We start from the raw sequence: 22,235 nt of genomic DNA on the forward strand, positions 1-22,235 counted from the left end.
TTCAGTAATTCCATCTTGAATTTCTACAGGGATTTTTCCAGGAATTTCTGCAAGGATACCTTAAGGAATTCCTGCTCGGATTTCTCCAGAAAATCCTGAAGAAATTTGTCCCGAAACTCTTCCTGGAATTCCTCGTGAAATTTTTCCAGGGATTTCTACAGAATTTTTTTCAGGATTTTTTTTTCTGGAATTTTTCCAGGAATCTCCTGGAACAACTAAAAAAATATCTCTAGTTTTTGCTCCAGAAAATTCTCTAAAAAAATCTGCATGGATACCCCCAAGAATTCCTCTAGGTATTTTTCCGAGAGTCCATCCACGGATTTCTCCAGAAAAAAACTTCTCCCGAAACTGTTCCAGAAATTTTTCAAAGAATTCCTTCAGGAAATCCTCCAGATTTTTTTCCAGGAATTACTTCATTTTTTCAGGAATTTCTCCAGAAAAATCTTTAAGGATTCTTCCAGAATTTTTTCTAAGAATTCTCCAGGGATTCATCCTTGAATTTCTTCGCAGATTCCTTCAGGAATCCCTCCTAGGATTACAGCAGGGATTTTTCCCGGATCTTTTCTGGGAATTTCTCTAGGAATTCCTTAAGGGATTTCTCCATGGATTCCTCCAGGAATTTCGTCGGGAATTCATCCAGGAGTTTCTTTAGAAATTACTCAAAAAAAATCCTTCACAAATTCCTCGAGGAGTTCCTCTAAACATTCCTCTGGGAAGCCTTAAATATTTGTCCACAAATTTCTTAAATAATTTATCCAGCAATTTCTCTTGTTATTACACCAAAAAAATTTTCAGGAATTTATCCTGAAATACCTCCCGGAATTCAAACATGGATTCCTCCAGGAATTTCCCCAGAGATTCCTCAAGAAAATCATCCAGGAATTTCTCCAGGAATGTTTCGCAAAAAAATCCTCAAAAAATTCTTTCGGAAGTTCCTCCAGGAACTCCTCCATTATTCCTGCAAAAAATCCTTCGTTCATTCCATCTCGAATACCTTCGGGGAATTTCAGAAAATCCTGAAGAAATTTCTCCCGGAACTCTTCCAGGAATTCCTCGAGAAATTTCTCCAGGGATTTCTATAGACATTTTTTCAGGATTTTTTTTTTCTGGAATTTTTCACGGAATTGTAGTAAACTTTAGTTTTTCGATTCGCCCGAATTCTATTATGCTTTTGGTCGAAATCCGAAGTGACCGAACGTGCGAAAATTGATTTTTAACGTACTTAGAATTGTCGCAACTCAATTTGGATTAGTGCATATTGTAGCTCTTAATTAGCTTAATGATGCGCAACAGAAAAAATAGATTCAAATTTACTTCGCAGCTGCAACTTCGCATGTGCTTCAAGCGACGACTTCGATTTGGTGGTGCGACGATAATAAATTGGAAAACTTCTCACGCGCGTTTCAATACAAACTATGTATAGTACACCGATTTTCTTTTTTTCTTTCGAATAAAATTTAGAAAATTTTTATACGCGTCAGTTACCCGTAAATATAGCCAACAGAATGAAGGAAGTTTCACTCACATTTCCCCGTACGCTTTCCCACTCATCACCGTCTTGCTCTCACATACACACATCATAGCCTTATCCGCACATCCATTCGTTTTTGCTTTACCCACTCTCACTCACTCTCTCGCTATCCATTCGCACGCACACTTTGCCCATCATTCAGCTTGAGCATCGCAGTCAGCCAACCATTAGCTCTTTCTCTTTTTAGCCTATATAATGTTTCTCCCTTTTCATTCATGTACATCTGAAAGAATGAATCGCCCAACTTCCAGGACAGAGCAAGCGCGCGTTCTCGACTCATGCATCATCATCATCATCAATGGCTTTCGCTGGTGCTCTAGTACTGTTCGAAGACACGCTCAACTAATTTCAATCAATTACTTGGCTTATTCACTACAGGAATCTCTCCAGAAATTTCTCCTGGGACAACTATAAAAATTTCTCTATTAATTGCTCCAGAAAATCATCTTAAAAATTCTTCATGGAATCCTCCAAGAATTCCTCTAGGTATTCCTACAAGAATTTATCCACGGTTTTCTCCAGAAAAAAACTTCTCCTGGAACTGTTCCAGGAATTCTTCGAAAAATTTCATCAGGTATTCCCCCATAGATTTCGCCAGGAATTTCTCCAGGGATTCATCAATGATTTTTTTTAAATGTTCCTCAAAAATCCCTCTTGGAATTATTTTGCTCGAGGAGTTCCTTCAGGAAGCCGCCAATATTTTTCCAGAAATTTTTCAAAGAATTCATTCAGGAAATCCTCCAGAAATTTTTCCAGGAATTCCTACATTTTTTTAGGAATTTCTCCAGAAAAACCTCTACGGATTCTTCCAGAAGTTTCTCTAATAATTCTCCGGGGATTCATCCTTTAACTGCTTTACGGATTCCTTTAGGAATTCCTCCTAGGTTTACAGCAGGGATTTCTCTAGGAGTTTTTCCAAAGCTTTCTCTAGGATTTTCTCTATGAATGTCTCCAGAGATTCCTCCAAATATTCCTCCTAAAAACCTTCCAGAAATTCTTCCAATGATTCTTGAAAGCATGCCTCCAGAAATTTCTCCAAGAATTTTTTCACGGATTCTTCCAAAAAATCCTTCAGGAATGACTCCACTGATTCCTCCAGAAATTGCTCCAGAAATTCCTCCAGAGATTTTTCCGGATATTTCTGCAATGATTCGTCATTGAATTCCTCGAGTAATTCTTCCATAAATTCATGCAGGAATTTTCCCAAAAAATCCTTCAGGAATTCCTCCAGCAATTCATCCTGGAATTCCTCCATGAAACTGTAGCTGCTGCCTTGGCTGCTGCTGTTTCTGGGGGTGGTGATGCCTCCCGCCACCCCATGCTACAACGGCAGCAGCAGTGCTGCTGATAAAAAAAAACAAAAAGCCGTTCATCGAATCATTAATCGGTAATAAATCAATAACTTTTTCCACAAGCATCCAATTGTTTTGCGGTCTTCGAAGGAAAGTTTCATAATTGATTTTGCTACAAGAAGCGTTGATCGATTTGAATTAAGGAGACAAGGGGCGACCTCTGGGATTTTTTGTTTGAAAGTGTAACTTTTCCCATAGTAAATCCTATGTAAACTTTGAACTGCTTGCGCTAAATTATAGTTTCACCGATTGCGCTGAAATTTTGCACAGTTCATATGAGCCCTAAATGGAATCGAAAAAGTCAACTGGAGCGAGAATTAGATGTTTGTCCCATATTAATGCCTACATGATATAATAAACGCTGAAATGGTGCTTGGAAAGCTTTGATGGTGCATGAAATTTAACGATGGTGCATATCAGTATGATGCATTTGATTTCTAGTTGATTAAAAGATAGTGCATGAGATCAGCATAATGCGTGGATACCTAGTTCATTCTGTGGACGCTTTGAAGAAGGTACATGATGTTAGTGTGCTGTATTAGTTGTCACCGTTATTCAGCGACACTCGACATTGTGTATGGCTAGGTGTACGAATTGCAAAACTGGTGCTTGGAATACAATGTGGTGCCGAATTCACCATGGTTCACGTACATGGATTACAGTTTTGGAATACGAAATGCCAAAATGGTGCATGTTATTCGAATATGGTGCTGACATCACTGATTAGTTAAGAGATGGTGCGTGAGATTAGCCTAAAAATGATTCTGAGAACATCATGGGTGTGCATGAGATACTAAGAAATTGTATGTATCAGGGGTGCATTTGTTGCCACCATGATTCAGTGATTCTCAACATTGGGTGATTAGATCCAAAATGCAAGAATTGCAAATAATACCCAAATTTTTGATTTTGATCTAAATATCATTTTTCGTCATCTAAAATCAATTTAAACATGTTTTGGAAGATGATTCTTTTTAATTCTCGATTTCGTGAATTTCAGTTTTTGATTTTTCTAATTTTTATTTTTGACCATCCCCACACTTTTATATTTTTCCTGGAAGCCAATTTGGGGAACGGATTTTTTGAGATAAAAACATTTTGGGATTTTATGATTATTGTTGAAATATTATTATTTTAAATTTTTTTCACAGAACATTGTATTTTTCGTGTAATTTTAAGGAAAATAATTTTAGAGTGTATTCGATTCCCTTAAACTATTAAACAAGGATAGAATGATTTGGGAAAAATTTAAAATATGTTGATTGTAGCAATTCAATACAAAATAAACAATGACTTCTAAAAGGTGACTAAAACATCAATTTTTCAATGATTTTTAAAAAATGTAAATACGCTTTAAAATACACCAAAAACCATTTTGAGATATACAAAACAGTCCTAAATACCAGCCAAAAATATAAAAAAATTGATTTTCCACGAAACAAAAATTACAAAAATGCTCAAACTATACCCAGTCTAAAGGCGGGATTGGGTATTAGAGGGTTAATGTGGTGCGGAAGTTAACATGGATCAGGTACATGGAATACAATTTGGTGTTCGATATGGCAAAATGGAGCTTATGAAATTCAAATGTGAATTAAATGCTTAGATGACGCGTGAGATGCTGCTTAGATATTTATGTGATCATCATGGTGGTACATGGAATGCAAAGGAGCTACATGATGTTTGTATGGTGTATTAGTTTTACCATGATTCAGTTATACTCAACAAATTCCATATGTAGGTGCACGAATTGCAAAAATGGTGCAGGAAACTCAATACGGCACAGAAATCAACATAGACCAGGAACTAGACCTGTGCGCCGCCGCGCCACGCCGCCGCCACCGACACTTTTTGTCCCACGCCGACGCCGACCCAGGTGTCGGCGGCCCGCCATACGCCGCTGTTTGTCACGCCGCCGATTTTCATTTTTCGCGCCGGTGATCAATGATAAAAAAAATCACGATCGCTATCATAAGAGTTTGATTACAATTAATGATTTCTCAACTCTTATGTCGTTTTCGTTTTTGCAGTGGTGCTACACCGGTGGCGGTGTAGCACTTTTGCACCGAAAATGTTTGTTTTTCGTTTTCGTGCTACACCGGTGTAGCACTTTTTCTGCACCGCGCACGATAGTGTAGCACTCAAAAAATCGGGAGTGTAGCTGGTGCACACCGTGTCCACCAATCAAAGCGTTGGCAAAGTTGTCAATATTTTGGTGTTTATACACGTACACCAATGCAACTGCACCGGAAATGCTCGTTTATTCAGCGAAAAGTGTAGTACGAAGCGGTGTAGCACCGCCGCAAAAACGAAAACGACATTAGAATACACATTCACATATCTCCAGAAGTTTCCTTAGAGATTCTTCCAGAATGATTCATTGATGCCCCCAGGAGATCCACCTGGGATTCCTTAGAACAATTCTTTAGGTATGCCTCCAGGATGATTTTTTCTTCAGAAGATCTCTCAAAAATTCTTTCAGGAGAACTCAGGGATGCCTCCTAGAGATACATCAAAGATCCTTCAGGGATGCTCATAGGAGGTCCTTCAGAAATTAGTCTCAAAGTTCCTTCGTGAATTCCTTCAGAAGTTCCTTCAGGAATTCCTACAGGAGTTTCTTTAGGAACTAATTCAGGAGTTTCTTTAGGATCTAATCCAGGAGTGTCCTCAGGGATTCCTCCAGAAGATCCATCAGAAATTTATGGAATTTGTTCAAGAATCCCTCCTTAAATTCCTTCGAGGATTTCTCTTGGAATTGGATCTTTTAGGGGTTCATTTCATTTCATTTATTTAGTTCACATCAAATTCATGATAATACTGAATCAACAATTTGCCGCCATAATACTCGATTTGCAGCTGCAGCTCTCCATCCTCGGTCACGCCCAACACTCGCCAGATCACGCTCCACCTGGTCCGCCCATCGTGCTCTCTGCGCTCCACGCCTTCTTGTACCAACCGGATGGTTAGCAAACACCAACTTTGCAGGGTTGTTGTCCGGCATTCTTGCAACATGCCCTGCCCACCGTATCCTTCCAGCTTTGGCCACTTTCTGGATACTGTGTTCGCCGTAAAGTGCAGCGAGCTCGTGGTTCATCCTTCTCCGCCACACACCGTTCTCCTGCACACCGCCGAAGATCGTCCTTAGCACCCGTCGCTCGAAAACTCCGAGTGCTTGCAGGTCCTCCTCGAGCATCGTCCATGTCTCGTGTCCGTAGAGAACCACCGGTCTTATTAACGTCTTGTACATGGTACATTTGGTGCGGGGGTGAATCTTTTTTGACCGCAGTTTCTTCTGGAGCCCATAGTAGGCACGACTTCCACTGATGATGCGCCTTCGTATTTCACGGCTCACGTTATTGTCAGCCGTTAGCAAGGAACCGAGGTAGACGAATTCTTCTACCACCTCGAAAGTATCCCCGTCTATCGTAACATTGCTGCCAAGGCTTGTCCTGTCTCGCTCAGTCCCACCTACCAGCATGTACTTTGTCTTAGCCGCATTCACCACCAGTCCGACCTTTGCTGCTTCACGTTTCAGGCGGGTGTACAGTTCTGCCACCGTTCCAAATGTTCTGGCAATAATATCCATGTCATCCGCAAAACAGACAAATTGGCTGGATTTCGTGAAGATCGTACCCCGGCTGTTGAGCCCGGCTCGTCGCATAACACCTTCCAGGGCGATGTTGAATAGTAGGCAGGAAAGTCCATCACCTTGTCGTAGTCCCCGTCGAGATTCAAATGAACTGGATAGCTCACCCGAAATCCTTACGCTGTTCTGCACACCGTCCATCGTTGCTCTTATCAGTCTAGTCAGCTTCCCGGGAAAGCTGTTCTCGTCCATAATTTTCCATAGCTCTGTGCGGTCGATACTGTCGTATGCCGCTTTGAAGTCGATGAACAGGTGGTGCGTTGGGACCTGGTATTCACGGCATTTCTGGAGGATTTGCCGTACGGTGAAGATCTGGTCCGTTGTCGACCGGCCGTCGATGAAACCGGCTTGGTAACTTCCCACGAACTCATTTACTTTAGGTGAAAGACGACGGAAGATGATCTGGGATAGCACTTTGTAGGCGGCATTCAAAACGGTGATCGCTCGAAAGTTCTCACACATTAACTTGTCGCCTTTCTTGTGGATGGGACAGATTATCCCTTCCTTCCACTCCTCCGGTAGCTGTTCGGTTTCCCAGATCTTGACTACTAACTGGTGCAGACAGATGGCCAACTTTTCCGGGCCCATCTTGATGAGTTCTGCTGCGATACCGTCCTTACCAGCCGCTTTGTTGTTTTTGAGCTGGTGGATGGCATCCTTAACTTCCCTCAGCGTGGGAGTTGGTTCGTTCCCTTCCTCTGCTGCACCAACATAGTCATTTCCTCCGCTGCCTTGGTCCTCCGTGCCTACATTCTCTTCGCCATTCAGGTGCTCGTCGAAGTGCTGCTTCCACCTTTCGATCACCTCACGTTTGTCCGTCAGGAGGCTCCCTTCCTTATCCCTGCATATTTCGGCTTGCGGCACGTAGCCTTTGCGGGATGCGTTGAGCTTCTGGTAGAACTTGCGTGTTTCCTGTGAACGGCACAGCAGTTCCATTTCCTCGCACTCCGCTTCTTCCAGGCGGCGCTTTTTCTCCCGGAAGAGACGGGTCTGCTGCTTCCGCTTCTGTCTGTATCGCTCCACATTCTGTCGGGTTCCATGCTGCAGCATTACCGCCCGCGCTGCATCCTTCTCCTCCAGAACCGCTCTGCACTCCTCGTCGAACCAATCGTTTCGTCGACTCCGTTCTACGTACCCGATTGTGCTCTCGGCTGCGTTGTTGATGGCTGCTTTCACTGTACTCCAGCAGTCCTCTAGAGGGGCCACATCGAGCACACCCTCGTCCGGCAACGCTGCCTCGAGATTCTGCGCGTATGCGGTGGCGACATCCGGTTGCTTCAGTCGCTCTAAATCGTACCGGGGCGGCCGCCGGTAATGTACGTTGCTAATAACGGAGAGTTTTGGGCGCAGTTTAACCATCACCAGGTAGTGATCGGAGTCGATATTAGCGCCACGATAGGTCCTGACGTCGATAATGTCGGAGAAGTGCCGTCCATCAATCAGAACGTGGTCGATTTGCGATTCCGTTTGTTGTGGTGATCTCCAGGTGTAACGATACGGGAGGCTGTGCTGGAAGAAGGTGCTACGAATGGCCATGTTCTTGGAGGCGGCGAAATCGATGAGGCGTAGGCCATTTTCGTTCGTCAGCTGGTGGGCGCTGAACTTTCCAATCGTCGGTCTGAATTCCTCCTCCTGACCTACCTGAGCGTTTAGATCCCCTATGATGATCTTGACGTCGTGGTTTGGGCAGCGGTCGTACTCGCGTTCGAGCTGCGCGTAAAATGCGTCTTTGTCATCATCAGTGCTTCCGGAGTGAGGGCTGTGCACGTTTATTATGCTAATGTTGAAGAATCGGCCCTTGATCCTCAACCTGCACATTCTTTCGTCGATCGGCCACCAACCGATCACGCGCCTCTGCATGTCGCCCATCACTATAAAAGCTGTTCCCAGCTCACGTGTGTTGCCGCAACTCTGGTAGATGGTATGATTACCTCTACTCGTTCGCACCATAGATCCTGTCCAACACACCTCCTGCAGCGCTACGATTCCGAACCCGCGGTCCTTCAGTATATCGGCGAGTATGCGGGTGCTCCCGATGAAGTTGAGAGATCTGCAGTTCCACGTACCGAGCTTCCAATCGCAAGTCCCTTTTCGTCGCTGTGGTCGTCGCCATTGGTATCGGTTCGCATTCTTCTCTTGTTGATTTTCCGGTGCTAGTCTTTTTTACGGCTGGCTCGCAGGGCCTGACACCAACCCACTAACCCAGGGAGCTGGGCTTACCTTCCCGGAAGCTACGGGTTCTGCATTGGCATTTCCTCCAACTACAGTGCTAAATAGCTAGGCTCGAGCGCCAGTCTTCTTTTAGGGGTATCCGAATTGTTTCATGATCGGAATCTCCGCCCAAAAATTAGTCGGAATCCAAAATTTCTGTCCAAAATCCAGTCCAGGAACTATTTTTAAAATTCATTTAAAATTTGTATGGTGAACAGTTTTTGTTCGGGTTGAACTGTCATTTTATCGACTGAACTGTCATTCTATCCTCAAAAAATGAAACTGTTTTGTTAATTTTACCATCAAAACGAAAGTATTGGAATGCAATCACATCACGTTACACTCAAAAAAAATGAGTTCTTTCGATTGGGCTATAGAAAATAGGAATATATTTTTAACTAAACACCCCAATTACCTCGGGATGCATCAAGAAATTTTTTCAGAGATTCTTTCAAGGATTGCTCCAGAAGTTTCTTCGGTGATCTCTCCAGGAGTTCGCTCAGAGATCCCCCTGAATTCTCCAGGAGGATTCTGGGATGCCTCCATCTGTTCATTCGGAATTCCTTCAGAAGTTCCCTGATGGGCCTAGACTATTTCAAAGGGAGTTCGTTCAGGTATCCTTCCAGAAGTCCCTTTAAAGATTCTTTCAGGAGGATTTATAAATGCCACCTGGAAATCCATCAAGAATCCCGTGAGGAACTCCTGCAGGAGGCCTTTAGAAATTAGTCTTGGAGTTCCTGCAGGGATTCCTTCTGAAGTACCATTGAAAATTGTTACAGGTGTTCTTTCCAGGAGTTCATAAGAGATTCCTCCAGGAGTTTCAGGGATTCTTGTAGATGTTTCTTCTGAGATTCCTCCTTAATTTCTTCAGGGATTCCTAAAGATGTTCCTTCAACAAACCTTCAGAGAATCTTATACGAAGATCCAAGGATACCTCCAGGAGAATTCAGGAATTGTCCCAGAAGTTTATTCAGGGATTCCAATATAAGAGTTCCTTCCGAAATTCCTTTAGGATATCCTTAGGGGATTGCTCGAGAAGTTCCTTTAGGAATTCCTCCAGAAGTTCTTCCAGGGATCGCTCCTGGGGTTCTTTTAGATTGTAGATACTCACTGATGCCTTCAGGAGTGTTATCAGAGAGTTCTCTAGAAGCTCATTCAGGAATTCTTACAGAAGTTCCTTCAGGGAATCTTGTAGGAATTCATACAATAATTCTCTTAGGATTATAATCACGCATATCTCCAGGATATTCTCGAGGGATCTTTCATGGAGTGTCTACAAGAATTCCTCAAGGATTTCCTTCTGGAATTCTTACAGAAGTTCTTTAGATACCACCTGCAAATCCTTCCCCCTACCCGAAAAGATTCGCTGAGGACTCCGCCTGGAAATCCTTTGGATATTCCTCCCGGTATTCTTTCGAGCAGACCCCTGGAACCCCTGCAGGGATTTCTTCTGTAATTTCTTCGGTAATTCATCCTAGACTTCCATCAAGGGTTCCTCTGGAATTCCTTCGAGAATTCCTCCTGGCTTTTCCTGGAATTCTTTCAAGGATCGCTCTTGGAATTCCTCCGGAGATTTTTCCTAGATTTTCTTTCGAGGTTTCCTCTTAGACTTCGTTCGAGGATTCCTCCTGAAATTCTTTCGGGATTCCTTCTAATATTCCGTCGAATTTCTTTGGTGATTTCTCTTCCTTCGGGGATTCATTCATTCTGGAATGTCTACTGGACTTCCTTCGAGTATTCCTCCTGAACATCCTTCATGGTTTCCTTCGAAAAGTGTTTCGAGGCTTTCTCCTGATATTCTAACGTGGATTTCTCCTGAAATTTCTTCGGGGTTTCCTCCTGGAATTTCTTTGATGATTTCTCTTAGAATTCCTTCGGAGATTCCTCCTCTATTTGCTTCATGGAATTCCTTCAGGGGTCTTTCTGAAAATCCTTTGGTCTGGAATTGCTTGAGTGATTTCGCCTAGAGTTGCTCCGGGGATTTTTCCTGGAATTCGTTCGGGGATTTCTCTTCAAGTTCCTTCAGGAATTTCTCCTGGAATTCCTTCGGAGATTTTTCCTGGACTTCTTGTGAGGATTCCTCTTGAAAATCCTTCGGAGATTCCTCCCAGAATTCTTTCAGGGGTTTCCCCTGGGATTCCTGCAAGGTTTTCTCCTGATATTTCTTCGGGAATATCTCTGGAATTCCTTCAGGAATTCCGTCGGGTATTCCTGCTGGACTTCGTGCAGGGATTTCTCCTGCTTCTCGGGAATTTATTTAGAAATTCCTTCTGGAATTTATTCGAAGATTCCTCCTTAAATTTTGGGGATTTCTTCTAGAGTTCCTTCGGAGATTTCTCCTGGAATTCTTTCGGGCATCCCTCTTGAACTTCCTTCGAGGATTCATCTTGAAATTTCTTCGGGGATTCCTTCTGATACTCCATCGGGGATTCCTCCTGAAATTTCTACGAGAATATCTCTTCGAATTTCTTCGGAGATTTTTCCTGGAGTTCTTTCGGGTTTTCCTCTTGGAATTCCTGCGGGAACGCTTCCAAGAATTATTTCAGGGGTTTCTCATGGAATCCCTACGAGGATTCCTTCTGGATACTTTTCGGTGGTTCCTCCTAGAAATACATTGAGGATTTCCACGAATTCCGTAAAAGAAATCTGGAATTTCTTCGGGGATTCCTCCTGGACTTCCTTCATTAAATCCTCCTGGGATTTTTTCGGGGATTCCTCTTGATATTCCGTCGTGGATTCCTTCTGAAATTTCTTTGGTGATTCCTCTTAGATTTCCTTCGGAGATTCTTCCTGAAAATCTTTCAAAAATTCAACATGGAATTACTCCAGGCTTCCTCCTGGAATTCCTTCTTTAATTTCTTCAATGATTTCTCCTAGAATTTCTTCGGAAACTTCTCCTGGTATTCGAAGATACTTTCTTGAGTTCCTTCGAGGGTTCCTTTTTGAATTTCTTTAGAGATTCCTCCCGGAATTCCTTCAGAGGTGCCCTCTGGAATTATTTCTAGACTTCCTTCGAGGATTTCTTTTAAAATTCATTCGGGGATGCCTCCTGCCATTTTGTCGGGGATTACTCCTGGAATTCCTTTGGGATTTCCTCATGAAATTCCTTTGGTGATTTTTCTTCATATTTCTTTGGAGATTCCTCCTGGAATTCCTTCGGGAGACCTCATAGAATTGCAGGGTTTCTTCCTGGAATTCCTTCGGTGATTCCTAGAATTACTCCGGAAATTTATCTTGGAATTCCTTCGGGGAATCCTTCTAGAGTAATTTCGGGGATTCCTCTTAGAATTCCTCCGGGGATTCTTCCTAGAATGTCCTCGGAGTTTCCTGCTTGAATACCTTATGGGATTTCTCCTGGAATTACTTCAAGGAATCCTCATGGAATTCTTTCGGAGATTCCTACTAGTATTCTCTCATGGATTTCTCCTAGAATTCTTTCAGAGATTCCTTCTCGATATTTTTCGTTGTTTCCTGTCAGAAATCCTATGGGGATTCCTTCTCGAATTTCTTTAGAAATTCCCGCTGGGATTCCGTCGGGGATTTCTACTGAAATTCCTTTGGTTAGTTCTGCAGGATTTAGGATTCCTGCTTGAATTACTTTGGGGAATCCTCCTGGAATTGCTTTCGAAGATTCGTTCTGGATTTCCTTCTGAAATTCCTCGAAAGCTTCAATCAGGGATTTCTTCAAAATTGTCTGCAGGGATCTCTAAAAGATATCCTTGAACCGCCAGAGATTCCTGCAGAAGTTTATTCTACACAAGTTCCGGCAGAGATAAGTTCAGAATTTTCTGCATGGATTCCTTCAGGAGTTTCATTCAGGTTCCTCCTAGGATTCCTTTTGAGATTCCTCCCTGAAATTATTCGGAGATACCTTAGTGAAAATAGTTTGACCTTATTATCAAGTTTTATAGCTTCTTAAGGTTCTGAGAAGAAAAAAAAAACAAAGAACTATAGCAAAATCAGTATTTTATTCGAAAATTGAATTTGAAAATATGGTCAAATTTTGGTCACGCCGCCGCCGAAAGCTGCTACCGGCGTGACGCCGATGACGCCGCACAGTGGTTCCATTTGTTCAGGGAAGCGGTCATAAATCATTTTCTTCGTTTTTTGAAGGGCAGAATCATTATGAGTGACCAGAAATAGCATGGTATGACTAAAAAAGTATATTCCAGTGCATTTTCATGACCATCACTTGAAAAATATGAACTTTGAACATTTTTGTTTATGAAAAATGGAAATATCATTAAAAACCTTTATTTTGCACAGAAATATGTAATCAAATATTTTTAATTATTATGAAGAATGGGTCGATTTCTGAAGAATTTGTGCTAAATATTACACGTTAAAACATGTATAGCACGACAGTATCATAATAGATTTTTGTTAATAGAATCAGTATTAGCATTATTATTGTGATTTTATGTATTAGTAGGTTTTATTTCTGCTGCAATAAAATAAATATATGAAACTGAAGATTTTTTCTCAGAAATAAGGTAGATTTCAATGTAGAAACGCAGAAATATCATCACAAATCGGATTAGTATGTATAACTACAGTACCTAATGCCCAAAAGTAATAATTCTGAAACAATAGTAACAATAGTGCAATTACAGAATCAATTACTTCTAAATTATTTCATACAAATATTCAGGATTAATTCACAAAACGTACGTAAAATGAAATTTTTCAACCATAAAAATATTGCTTTACACAGTAATGTCATATAATTCATGGGCCTGCGTTTTGCACAATGAAAAAGATTCAAGTATTTGTCCAGTCGTATTTGTTTCTTACAATTACATTGAAACTGCTATCCAATAATGTAGTTCGTGGTATTTTAATGAACCATGGCTCAACCAAATAAAAGATATATATACAAATTCCCGTCCTCATTGCAATATATTCGACGCCTGCAATGGTAGCAAAGAAATCAATTTGTATACTGACATTTAACGTCAATAAATTGATAAAATATTCCGATTTGGGAAGGGAATACGAAGAGTTATGTCCAGTTATCATTACTTTAAGAACGTATTTACTCCTTCTTCTTCCAGCACTATAGTTTCAGGTACTGTATGGAATTTGAGGATTTTTTGTAAATGTTGGCAGCAAATGCATTTTTTTAATCAAATTCGATAAATACAGAGGTAAGTTTTGACGAGGCCAAATGAGAATGGTTGTTATGCAACTATTCATACCTCAAGTCATACCTCCAGAAATGTATTTTTTGTTCATAATTAAAAAAACATTTTCAAAGTTTTTTTTAAACAAAATGTCCCTCAGTTATTGAAAAGAGTATTGAAATATCTCCTGTAAAAAAATCAGTCGTTTTGGTACGCATTTGAGACAATTACAGAAATACTAGTATGTATATAATTTTGTAGTTATTTTAATACACATTTTTATAAAAATAACGGGTAACTTTCAACACATCCTACAAACTTGTATGCAGATATTTGCAGCTACAACCTTCACAGATTGATTCTCCTACTCAAATCTGATCATTTGCTGCCGGACGATTGATTAAATGTGGTTAAGAACATGTTTGAAATGTTACATGAATTTTTAATATGTATATATTCTATGGGTAAAATTATGTGCCTATTACTCACATCCCCATTGGTCCAAAAACATCCAGTTCCGCTTTTTGGCGCTTCGAATAGGAAGATAAACATCTTTTCTGATTCACTGCGTTGAAAACAAATTGAAAATCTACTTGGTTTTGTTATACGAAGACGTGGTGTACAAATCAAAAGTCATGTGATTTATCGACAAATTTTGATAATGTAAAATTGCACAACAGTACCCACGCTCTCAAGCAAAATATGCAACAGAAACTTATATAAAAATGGCTTTTCTGCATTCTTGGGAACATAATTGATTTATAAAAAATATACAAACTCATGAATTAGAAAATCAATTTTTCGATTTTTGGCCTATGGCGGTACCACTGTGCGCCGCCGCCGCCGGCCAAAAATGGCTCTCACGCCGCCGCCGAGCAAAATATAGTCGGCGCACAGGTCTACCAGGAACAAGGAATGCTATTTTGTAGGCGAAATGTCAAAATGGTGCATCAAATTCACTTGTGAACCAGATCATAATGGTGCATAAGATGCCTAGATGATATAGTGAATGCCAAAATGGTGGTTGGACAGCTTTGAAGAAGGTGCATGATGCTAGATGATGCATTAGTTGTCACCGTTTATCAAAGCTTATCAATATGGTTAGGTGCACGAATTGCAAAAATGGTGCATAGCATACAAAAAAATGTATTTTATGTGATGCTCACGGCATTACGGTGCTTTAGATGCCTAGATGATATGATAAACGCTGAAATGGTGCTTGAAGAGCTGTGATGGTGCATGAAGTTTCATGATGGTGCATATCAGTATGAGGTATTAGATACTTAATTGATAAAAAGACATTTCATGCGATCATCATAATACGTGGATACGTAGATCATTCTTTGAAGAAGGTGCATGATGTTAGTGTGCTGTATTAGTCGTCTCTGTTATTCAGTGATACTCGTTATTTTGTATGGCTAGGTGCACGAATTGCAAAAATGGTGCTTAAAATTCAATGTGGTGCCGAAGTCACCGTGAACCAAGAAAATACAGTTTTGGAATACGAAATACCAAAATGGTACATGTTATTCGAATATGGTGCTGACATCACTGATTGGTTAGAAGATGGTGCGTGAGTTTAGCCTAGATAATTCTAAGAACATCATGGTTGTGCATGAGGTACTAAGAAATTGTATGTGTCAATGGTGCACCATGGCTCAGTGGTTCTCAACATTGCGTGGTAAGATCCAAGGTGCAAGAATTGCAAAAATGGTGCATATAATTTTTTATAGAAAGGGGGGCAAGTGCCCCCCACTTGCCCCCCCCCCCCTTTGCACGCTAGTGATCATCGGGATTGTGTTATAGTTTATCTAGGTATTTATTTTTAATTTCTAATGCGTCAAACGTCAAAGGGAAAATGAAACTGATGCGAGCGCCACCGATGTCCGTCACGCTGTGTTTTGCAAACTGCTCACTTGGTGGCGGAAGTGGGCAAACGAACAAAACAAGTAAACAAAGCAAAGCAATGCAAATATCAAGAGTGCGCGATTTGCGAAATACAGGGTATTTGATCTAACACGTTAGTGTATCAGTATAGCAAGCCACTGGGTGAGACGTCCATTAGTACAAGTAATTATACTACAATTAATTCATACGAACCATACACTAAACTTACCCTTCAGTCTTCCCTTCCTTTGCGGTTCTCAAACCTCTCATTTTGTGACATCACCCACTCGTCCAACTCCCTTTGTCGTTTGATTCGGCCCTCGTGCCATTTTATGTGAATCTTCAGGCGATCACGCCGTGTGAACGCCTTCGGGCAGCCCTCGATCACGCAAACATACGTCATCGTACCATGTTGCTTTTTGAAGTGCCGATCAAGATCATAGGCATACCGGTAGCTATTCTCGCAACATTGGCACTTATACGGCTTCATGCTGGGATCGTGGTTCCGGCGATGATCAAGCATGTCCTGCTCAGTGAGGTACGACTTTCCACAGATGGTGCACCGGAACGGTCGGGTTGAGTTGGGTGATTTCTTCTTCTGGATGGGTTTTTTGGGAGCCGGAACTTGGACGTGGCTCACTGATGGCTCGATAGCTGGAAGAACGGTTGGGGTCGCAAGCGTTGGATGCGTAGCTGCTTGATTGCAGAATGGTAAGGAAAGCACTTGAGCATAACTCGAAGACGGCATACTGTAGTCCGAACTGGGATCCAATGTAACCAAATCGTCAAAAGTTAGTTGCACTGATGAATCATATTCTGCGCAAGTCATTTCGGAAGCCGGTTCTGCTACATCTGAGGGCACTGTTGTCTCGTTACAAGTGCTAGTCGTTGAAGGTGCTGCAATCGTCAGGAAGTCTTGAACTTGTTGGGTCCCAAAACTCTCCGCGTCGGATGTGATCATCATTTGGTTAACTGGGGTTCCCTGACTAGGCACATACATGCAGGACGGAGTTTGATTCACGATCGCTTCGTTCGGCAACTCATGCATGTCTTGGTTTGGCGCAGGCTCGAGACATGCTAGCTGTACGGGTTGCAATTGGTACAAGACTTGAAGATCACTGCTCGGTTGCATCTGAATAAAACTTGCCGGCTGGTTATGAGTGTAACCTGTCATAACTGCTAGCTGACTTTCTGGGCTTGGCGTGAAACTTTGCACCGGAACAGGAGTTGGAACATTACTGAAGTTATCATAGCATATTGGAGGAAATGGCTCGGGAGTTAGCGTAGCACTACCATATGCAAATTGATCCCCCTGAATAGCATCGCTTAAATTCACGGGACTTCCCTCGAAAACCTGATCTGCTTTGGGAGTAGCATTGTCATCCTTCTCAATGTGTATGTTATAACTTTGTTCGTGAGCCATCGTAAGCGCTCCATCGTCATACCACTGCTTCATTTCAACTAACCAATCTTCGTTAACATCGCTTGTCGGTTTCTCATTGCACCAAATATTGATAATGTTCTCCACATCCTCTAGATGCGGTAAACTGTTGTCCAATGATGAGCTTTCCATTTTGAACAACACTTTTCACTGAAACCGAGCGAGCACTATTGCGAATCGTCCCCTATTTGCACAACCATTAAATTATCAAGGCTAGCGAATACTGGCAGCATCGGAGCTCATCTAGCTTCAGTACGACTGTTGTATGTATATGATACCTAGCTCTCCTGGTACTCTTGAGCAAAAGTTCTGCTTGCACCAATACTGATAATGGAGCACAGCAGATGACAATGAGAGTGTATCCATCTTCTCTTCTGACACACCGTGCTTATACATACTCTCATGGGTCGAACGTAGTTGTTCGTAGGACTCGATGATGATAGATCAGCTGGAGTATGAATGAGACCGTTGAATGTGCAATCAACAGCCAACGGGGTTTTACGGTTTTAGTAATCGATTCATGATGATTGGAAAGATCAGCGAGACATAATGAAAGCTTTTTGAGAGTTCTTTGGCCATTCCACAAAACTCTAAGGTACACCGGGGCAAGTTGAAACGGGTGGGGCAAGATGAAACAGCGGGTTAACGTGATGTTTTCTAATGATAACAAACAGTTTGATCGCCACTACACACAGTTTTTGATTGAAACCATCTTTTAGCGAAGGATAAATTTCCAAATTGTATTGAAATCTATTTCAAAACTTCGTGTTTCATCTTGCCCCACCCGTTTCAACTTGCCCCGGTGTACCTTATTGTTATTGGGCTACTTTTGATAAGCCTGAAAAATCATTGTCGAATGTTCCATTTGCAAACTCTCGTTGAAATAAAAAAAAAAACAAACAATGTGAAACTGATGCGTGAACCACCGATGTCCGTTCCTACGAATAGTTAAATCAACAGTTAAAAAGTATGAGCATTGAAGCACAGACAAACAGACGTATTACTCAGAACAAATTTCATTTAAAACTGCCGTCACGGAAGCATAAACATGCAATCACAGATAAACAGACGTAACACTTGAGAAATTTCCATCGATCACGCTTTTAACGATCATTTTAAATTTTCATACTTGTGGCTTTCACAACCAGAGGCGCCCGCATCGTTTTTCTATGTGTTTGACGTTTCACACTAGCGCCTTCTGTTGACGATATTGCATAACACGGTGATTCGTGCAACTTTTCCACCAGGTGATGCTAGTGTGAACTGGGCGATGGATTTTTATGAAAATCGTTCAAGGTGTTACGTCTGTTTGTCTGTGATGCAATGCTTATCACGCTGTGTTTCGCAAAGTGCTTACTTGGTAGCGGTAGTGGGCAAACGAACAAAACGAGTAAACAAGTCAAAACCATGCAAGTATAGATAGTAGAAACATAGATCAGCGGACACCGCTGACTAAAATGTTTCAAGCGTGTAAGTAGTAATTTTCAAGAGTTCGACGGTTGAATATGACGTCATGCGCTCCATTGATGTTGTCCAAATCGTGACGTCATGCTCGTTTGGATACAGATTTTGACATTTCGTTTGGATACAACGGATTCATCAACACGGATCTATGTTTACTCTACTATCTATACATGCAAGTATCACAAGTGAGCGATTTGCGAACTACAAAGTATTTGTTTATCACTAGGTGAGACGTCTATTAGACCAAGCAATTATGATGCGATGAATTCACATGAATCATACACTAAACTTACCCTTCACTCTTCTCTTCCTTTGCGGTTATTCTTCTCCTGTTGTGACATCACCCGCTCCTCCTCCCGATTCCTTTGTCGCCTGATTTGGCCCTCGTGCCAGTTTAAGTGCCTCCTCAAGTTATCACGCCGCGTGAACGCCTTCGAGCAGCCCTCGATCACGCACACATACGGCATCGTACCATGATGCCTTTCGAAGTGCCGAACACGATCATTGACATGCCGGTAGCTTTTCTCGCAACTTTGGCACTTATATGGCTTCATACTGGGATCGTGGTTCCGGCGATGCTCAAGCATGTTCTGCTCGGTGAGGTACGACTTTCCACAGATGGTGCACCGAAACGGTCGGGTTCCCTGATGGTGCTTTTGATGCACGTGCTGCCTGAAGTTGCTCATTCCGGCAAATTTCCTGTTGCAGATGTTGCAATGGACCTCGGCGTCGTACGATGTGCCCTTACGTGATTTCTTCTTCTGCATGGGTGAATTAGGAGCCGGAACTTGGACGTGGCTCGCCGATGGATCGATGGCTTGAACGGTTGGGGCCGCAAGGCCTGGATGCATAGCTGCTTGATTAAAGAATGGCAAATAAGGCACTTGAGCATAGCTCGAAGACGGCATGCTGTACGCCGAACTGGGATTCGATGTATCCAAATCGTCAGAGGTTAGTTGCACTGATGAAAAATGTTCTGCGTAAGTTATTTCGGGGACCGGTTCTGCAGCACTCGATGGCGATATTGTCTCGTTACAAATGCTAGTCGTTGAAGGTGCTGCAATCGTCGGGAAGTCTTGAACTTGTTGGGTCCCCAAATTCTCCGCGTCGGATGTGATCATCATTTGGTTAACTGGGGTTCCCTGACTAGGCACATACATGCAAGACGGAGTTTGACTCACGATCGCTTCGTTTGGCAACTCATGCATGTCTTGGCTTGGCGCAGGTTCGAGACATGCTAGCTGTACGGGATGCAATTGATGCAAGACTTGTGGATCACTACTCGCTTGTGTCTGAATAAAACTTTGCGGCTGGTTATGGGTGTAACCTGCCATTGCTGCTAGTTGACTTTCTGGGCTTGGCGTGAAACTTTGCACCGCAACACGAGTTGGAACATAACTGAAGTTATCATAGCATACTGAAGGAAATGGCTCGGGAGTCCGCGTAGCACTACCATATGCAAATTGATCCCTCTGAATGGCATCGCTTATATTCACGGGACTTCCGTCGAAGACTTGATCGGCTTTGGGAATAGCATTGTCATCTTTCCTAATGTTTATGTTATAACTTTGTTCGTGAGCCAATCGTAAGCGCTACATTGTCATACCACTTTTTCATCGGTAAACTGCTGTCCAATGATGAGCTTTCCATTTTGAACAACACTTTTCACTGAAATCGAGCGAGCACTATTGCAAATCGTCCAAGGAATCGTCCCTTATTTGCACAACCATTAAATGATCAAGACTAGCGAATACTGGCAGCATCGGAGCTCATCTAGCTTCAATGCCACTGTTGTATATATATGATTCCTAGCTCTCTTGGCACTCTTGAGCAAAAATTCTACTTGCACCAATACTGATAATGGAGCACTGCAAACGACGATGAGAGTGCGCTCATCTTTCCTAACAAACAGTGCCTATACGGTTTCATGCTGGGATTGTGGTGCCGGCGATGATCAAGCTCATGGGTCGAACGTGCTTGCTCGTATACAGAGGCGGTGAAGATAGATCAGCTTGCGCATGAGCATGAATAAGATCGTTGAATATGCCAACAAAACTGCCAACGACTCTAAAGTGATTGATTCATGATGATCGGGGAGATCAAGGTGTGTAATAAATGCTTAAAGTGAACCAGTGAACTCTTTATGATCAGTCCACAAACAGAAGTGCTTATGGGCTACATTGTTCGTTGTATTTAAACTTATCTATTAAAAATAAATCGAGTAATGCTCGAAAAAATTGCTGTAACATATAGGGGAGACTGAGGAGACTTGATCCCTGGGGAGACTTGTTCCCCCCATATTTTCTCGGAATCAAAAACAGTTTTCTTCTGGCATATTTTTTCCAAAACGACATCTGGGCAGGCGACAATGTTTTGGCTACAATAGGAGGCAATCAGTGAAGTACTAGATTGAAAGTAGTGAGCTGGATTTTTGTATGGTGAGATGATCAATTCTCCATTTTTGCAATGAAATGGTGCAAACAGCGTAGGTTATATGATTTATTGGCTAATTTGATACTATTTGAGCAAAAGTTTGAATAACTGTGTTGTTGTATTTTTTTTTCCTGCAACTTCAGCAACACAGTTATCCAAACTTTTGCTCAAACAGCATCAAATTAGTCAATAAATCATATAACCTACGCTGTTTGTACAGCCTGGGGCTGTGTGAGTATAAACCTCATTCTCAATGCTTAGATACAACTAGTAGCTTTCATAGATTCGATGACCTATACTCAAGGGAGTTCTTGGAGACCCTTAAAAATTCTTCGAACTCAAAACTTGATAGATCATAGTTACCTGAGGTTGTGTGAGTATGAACCTTAGTCGTTAATCTCTTAGAGACAACAGACAACCAAATACGTTAGTAGATCCGATGACATATACTCAAGGAAGTTCACCTGTGAATGAAAACATTTTGTACTTCGTATATGTAAAATTCAGCATATTGGTAGTTCCGTGTCAAAAATTGAACTCAATCCATCAACGCAAACCAAAGTTACAGCATCCCGAACTTGGCCATTTTGTATGAAAATCGGCGTTTGTCCGATCAATTATGCACCACAGTGTATATGAGGTTGTGTAAGCATAAATTTGATTCATAATGCTCCAATAGATCACTGATTACACTTGTAGATCAGATGGCATTAACTCTAGGGAATTCTTGGATATGCTATACAATCATAGAACCCACCACTTGGTAGAACAAAGATGCCTGGGACTGTGTGAGTGTAAACCTCATTCTTAATGTTCTTAGATACAATTAGTAGCCCTCGTAGATTTGATGACCTATACTCAAGGGAGCTCTTGGAGAGCCTAAAACAATCATTGTTAGATCCGATGACTTATACGCAAACAAGTTCTTGGAGATCCTCAAACTGACCATGAACTCACCACTTGGCAACACATAGCAACATGAGGCTGTGTAAGCATAAATTTCACTCATAATGCTCCAATTGATCACTGATTACGCTTGTTTAACCCTTGAACACTTTGTAAACGTCCCTTAACTCTTAATTTTCCTTTTTTTTCTTAAACCAACTTAATCTGTAATCTTGAGTACTCCAACTGCTCTGAACACAAT

General features: G+C 41.8%; 3 protein-coding genes across 19 annotated transcripts in view; 1 reads left to right on the plus strand and 2 right to left on the minus strand.

Moving 5' to 3' along the window:
• The window catches only part of LOC109416279 (sal-like protein 3), a 50,457-nt gene extending 32,695 nt beyond the window's left edge, over positions 1-17,762 (minus strand). Inside the window, exon 1 of the mRNA XM_062842981.1 lies at positions 15,980-17,762. Within this exon, the coding sequence (XP_062698965.1) occupies positions 15,983-17,323 (1,341 nt within the window). The 5' untranslated portion in view covers positions 17,324-17,762 and the 3' untranslated portion in view covers positions 15,980-15,982. The remainder of the gene's footprint in view (positions 1-15,979) is intronic.
• LOC109424083 (uncharacterized) overlaps positions 1-22,235 on the plus strand; it is a 638,365-nt gene that overhangs the window by 412,652 nt on the left and 203,478 nt on the right. The window lies entirely within an intron of this gene.
• On the minus strand, positions 18,651-20,453 carry LOC109424092 (zinc finger and BTB domain-containing protein 17). Its single transcript, XM_029880228.2, has one exon. It carries the CDS (start codon positions 19,987-19,989, stop codon positions 18,952-18,954), a length of 1,038 nt encoding a protein of 345 aa, XP_029736088.1. The 5' UTR covers positions 19,990-20,453; the 3' UTR covers positions 18,651-18,951.

This window comes from Aedes albopictus, chromosome 3, assembly GCF_035046485.1.
Source record: "Aedes albopictus strain Foshan chromosome 3, AalbF5, whole genome shotgun sequence".
Classification (NCBI taxonomy): Eukaryota; Metazoa; Arthropoda; class Insecta; order Diptera; family Culicidae; genus Aedes; species Aedes albopictus.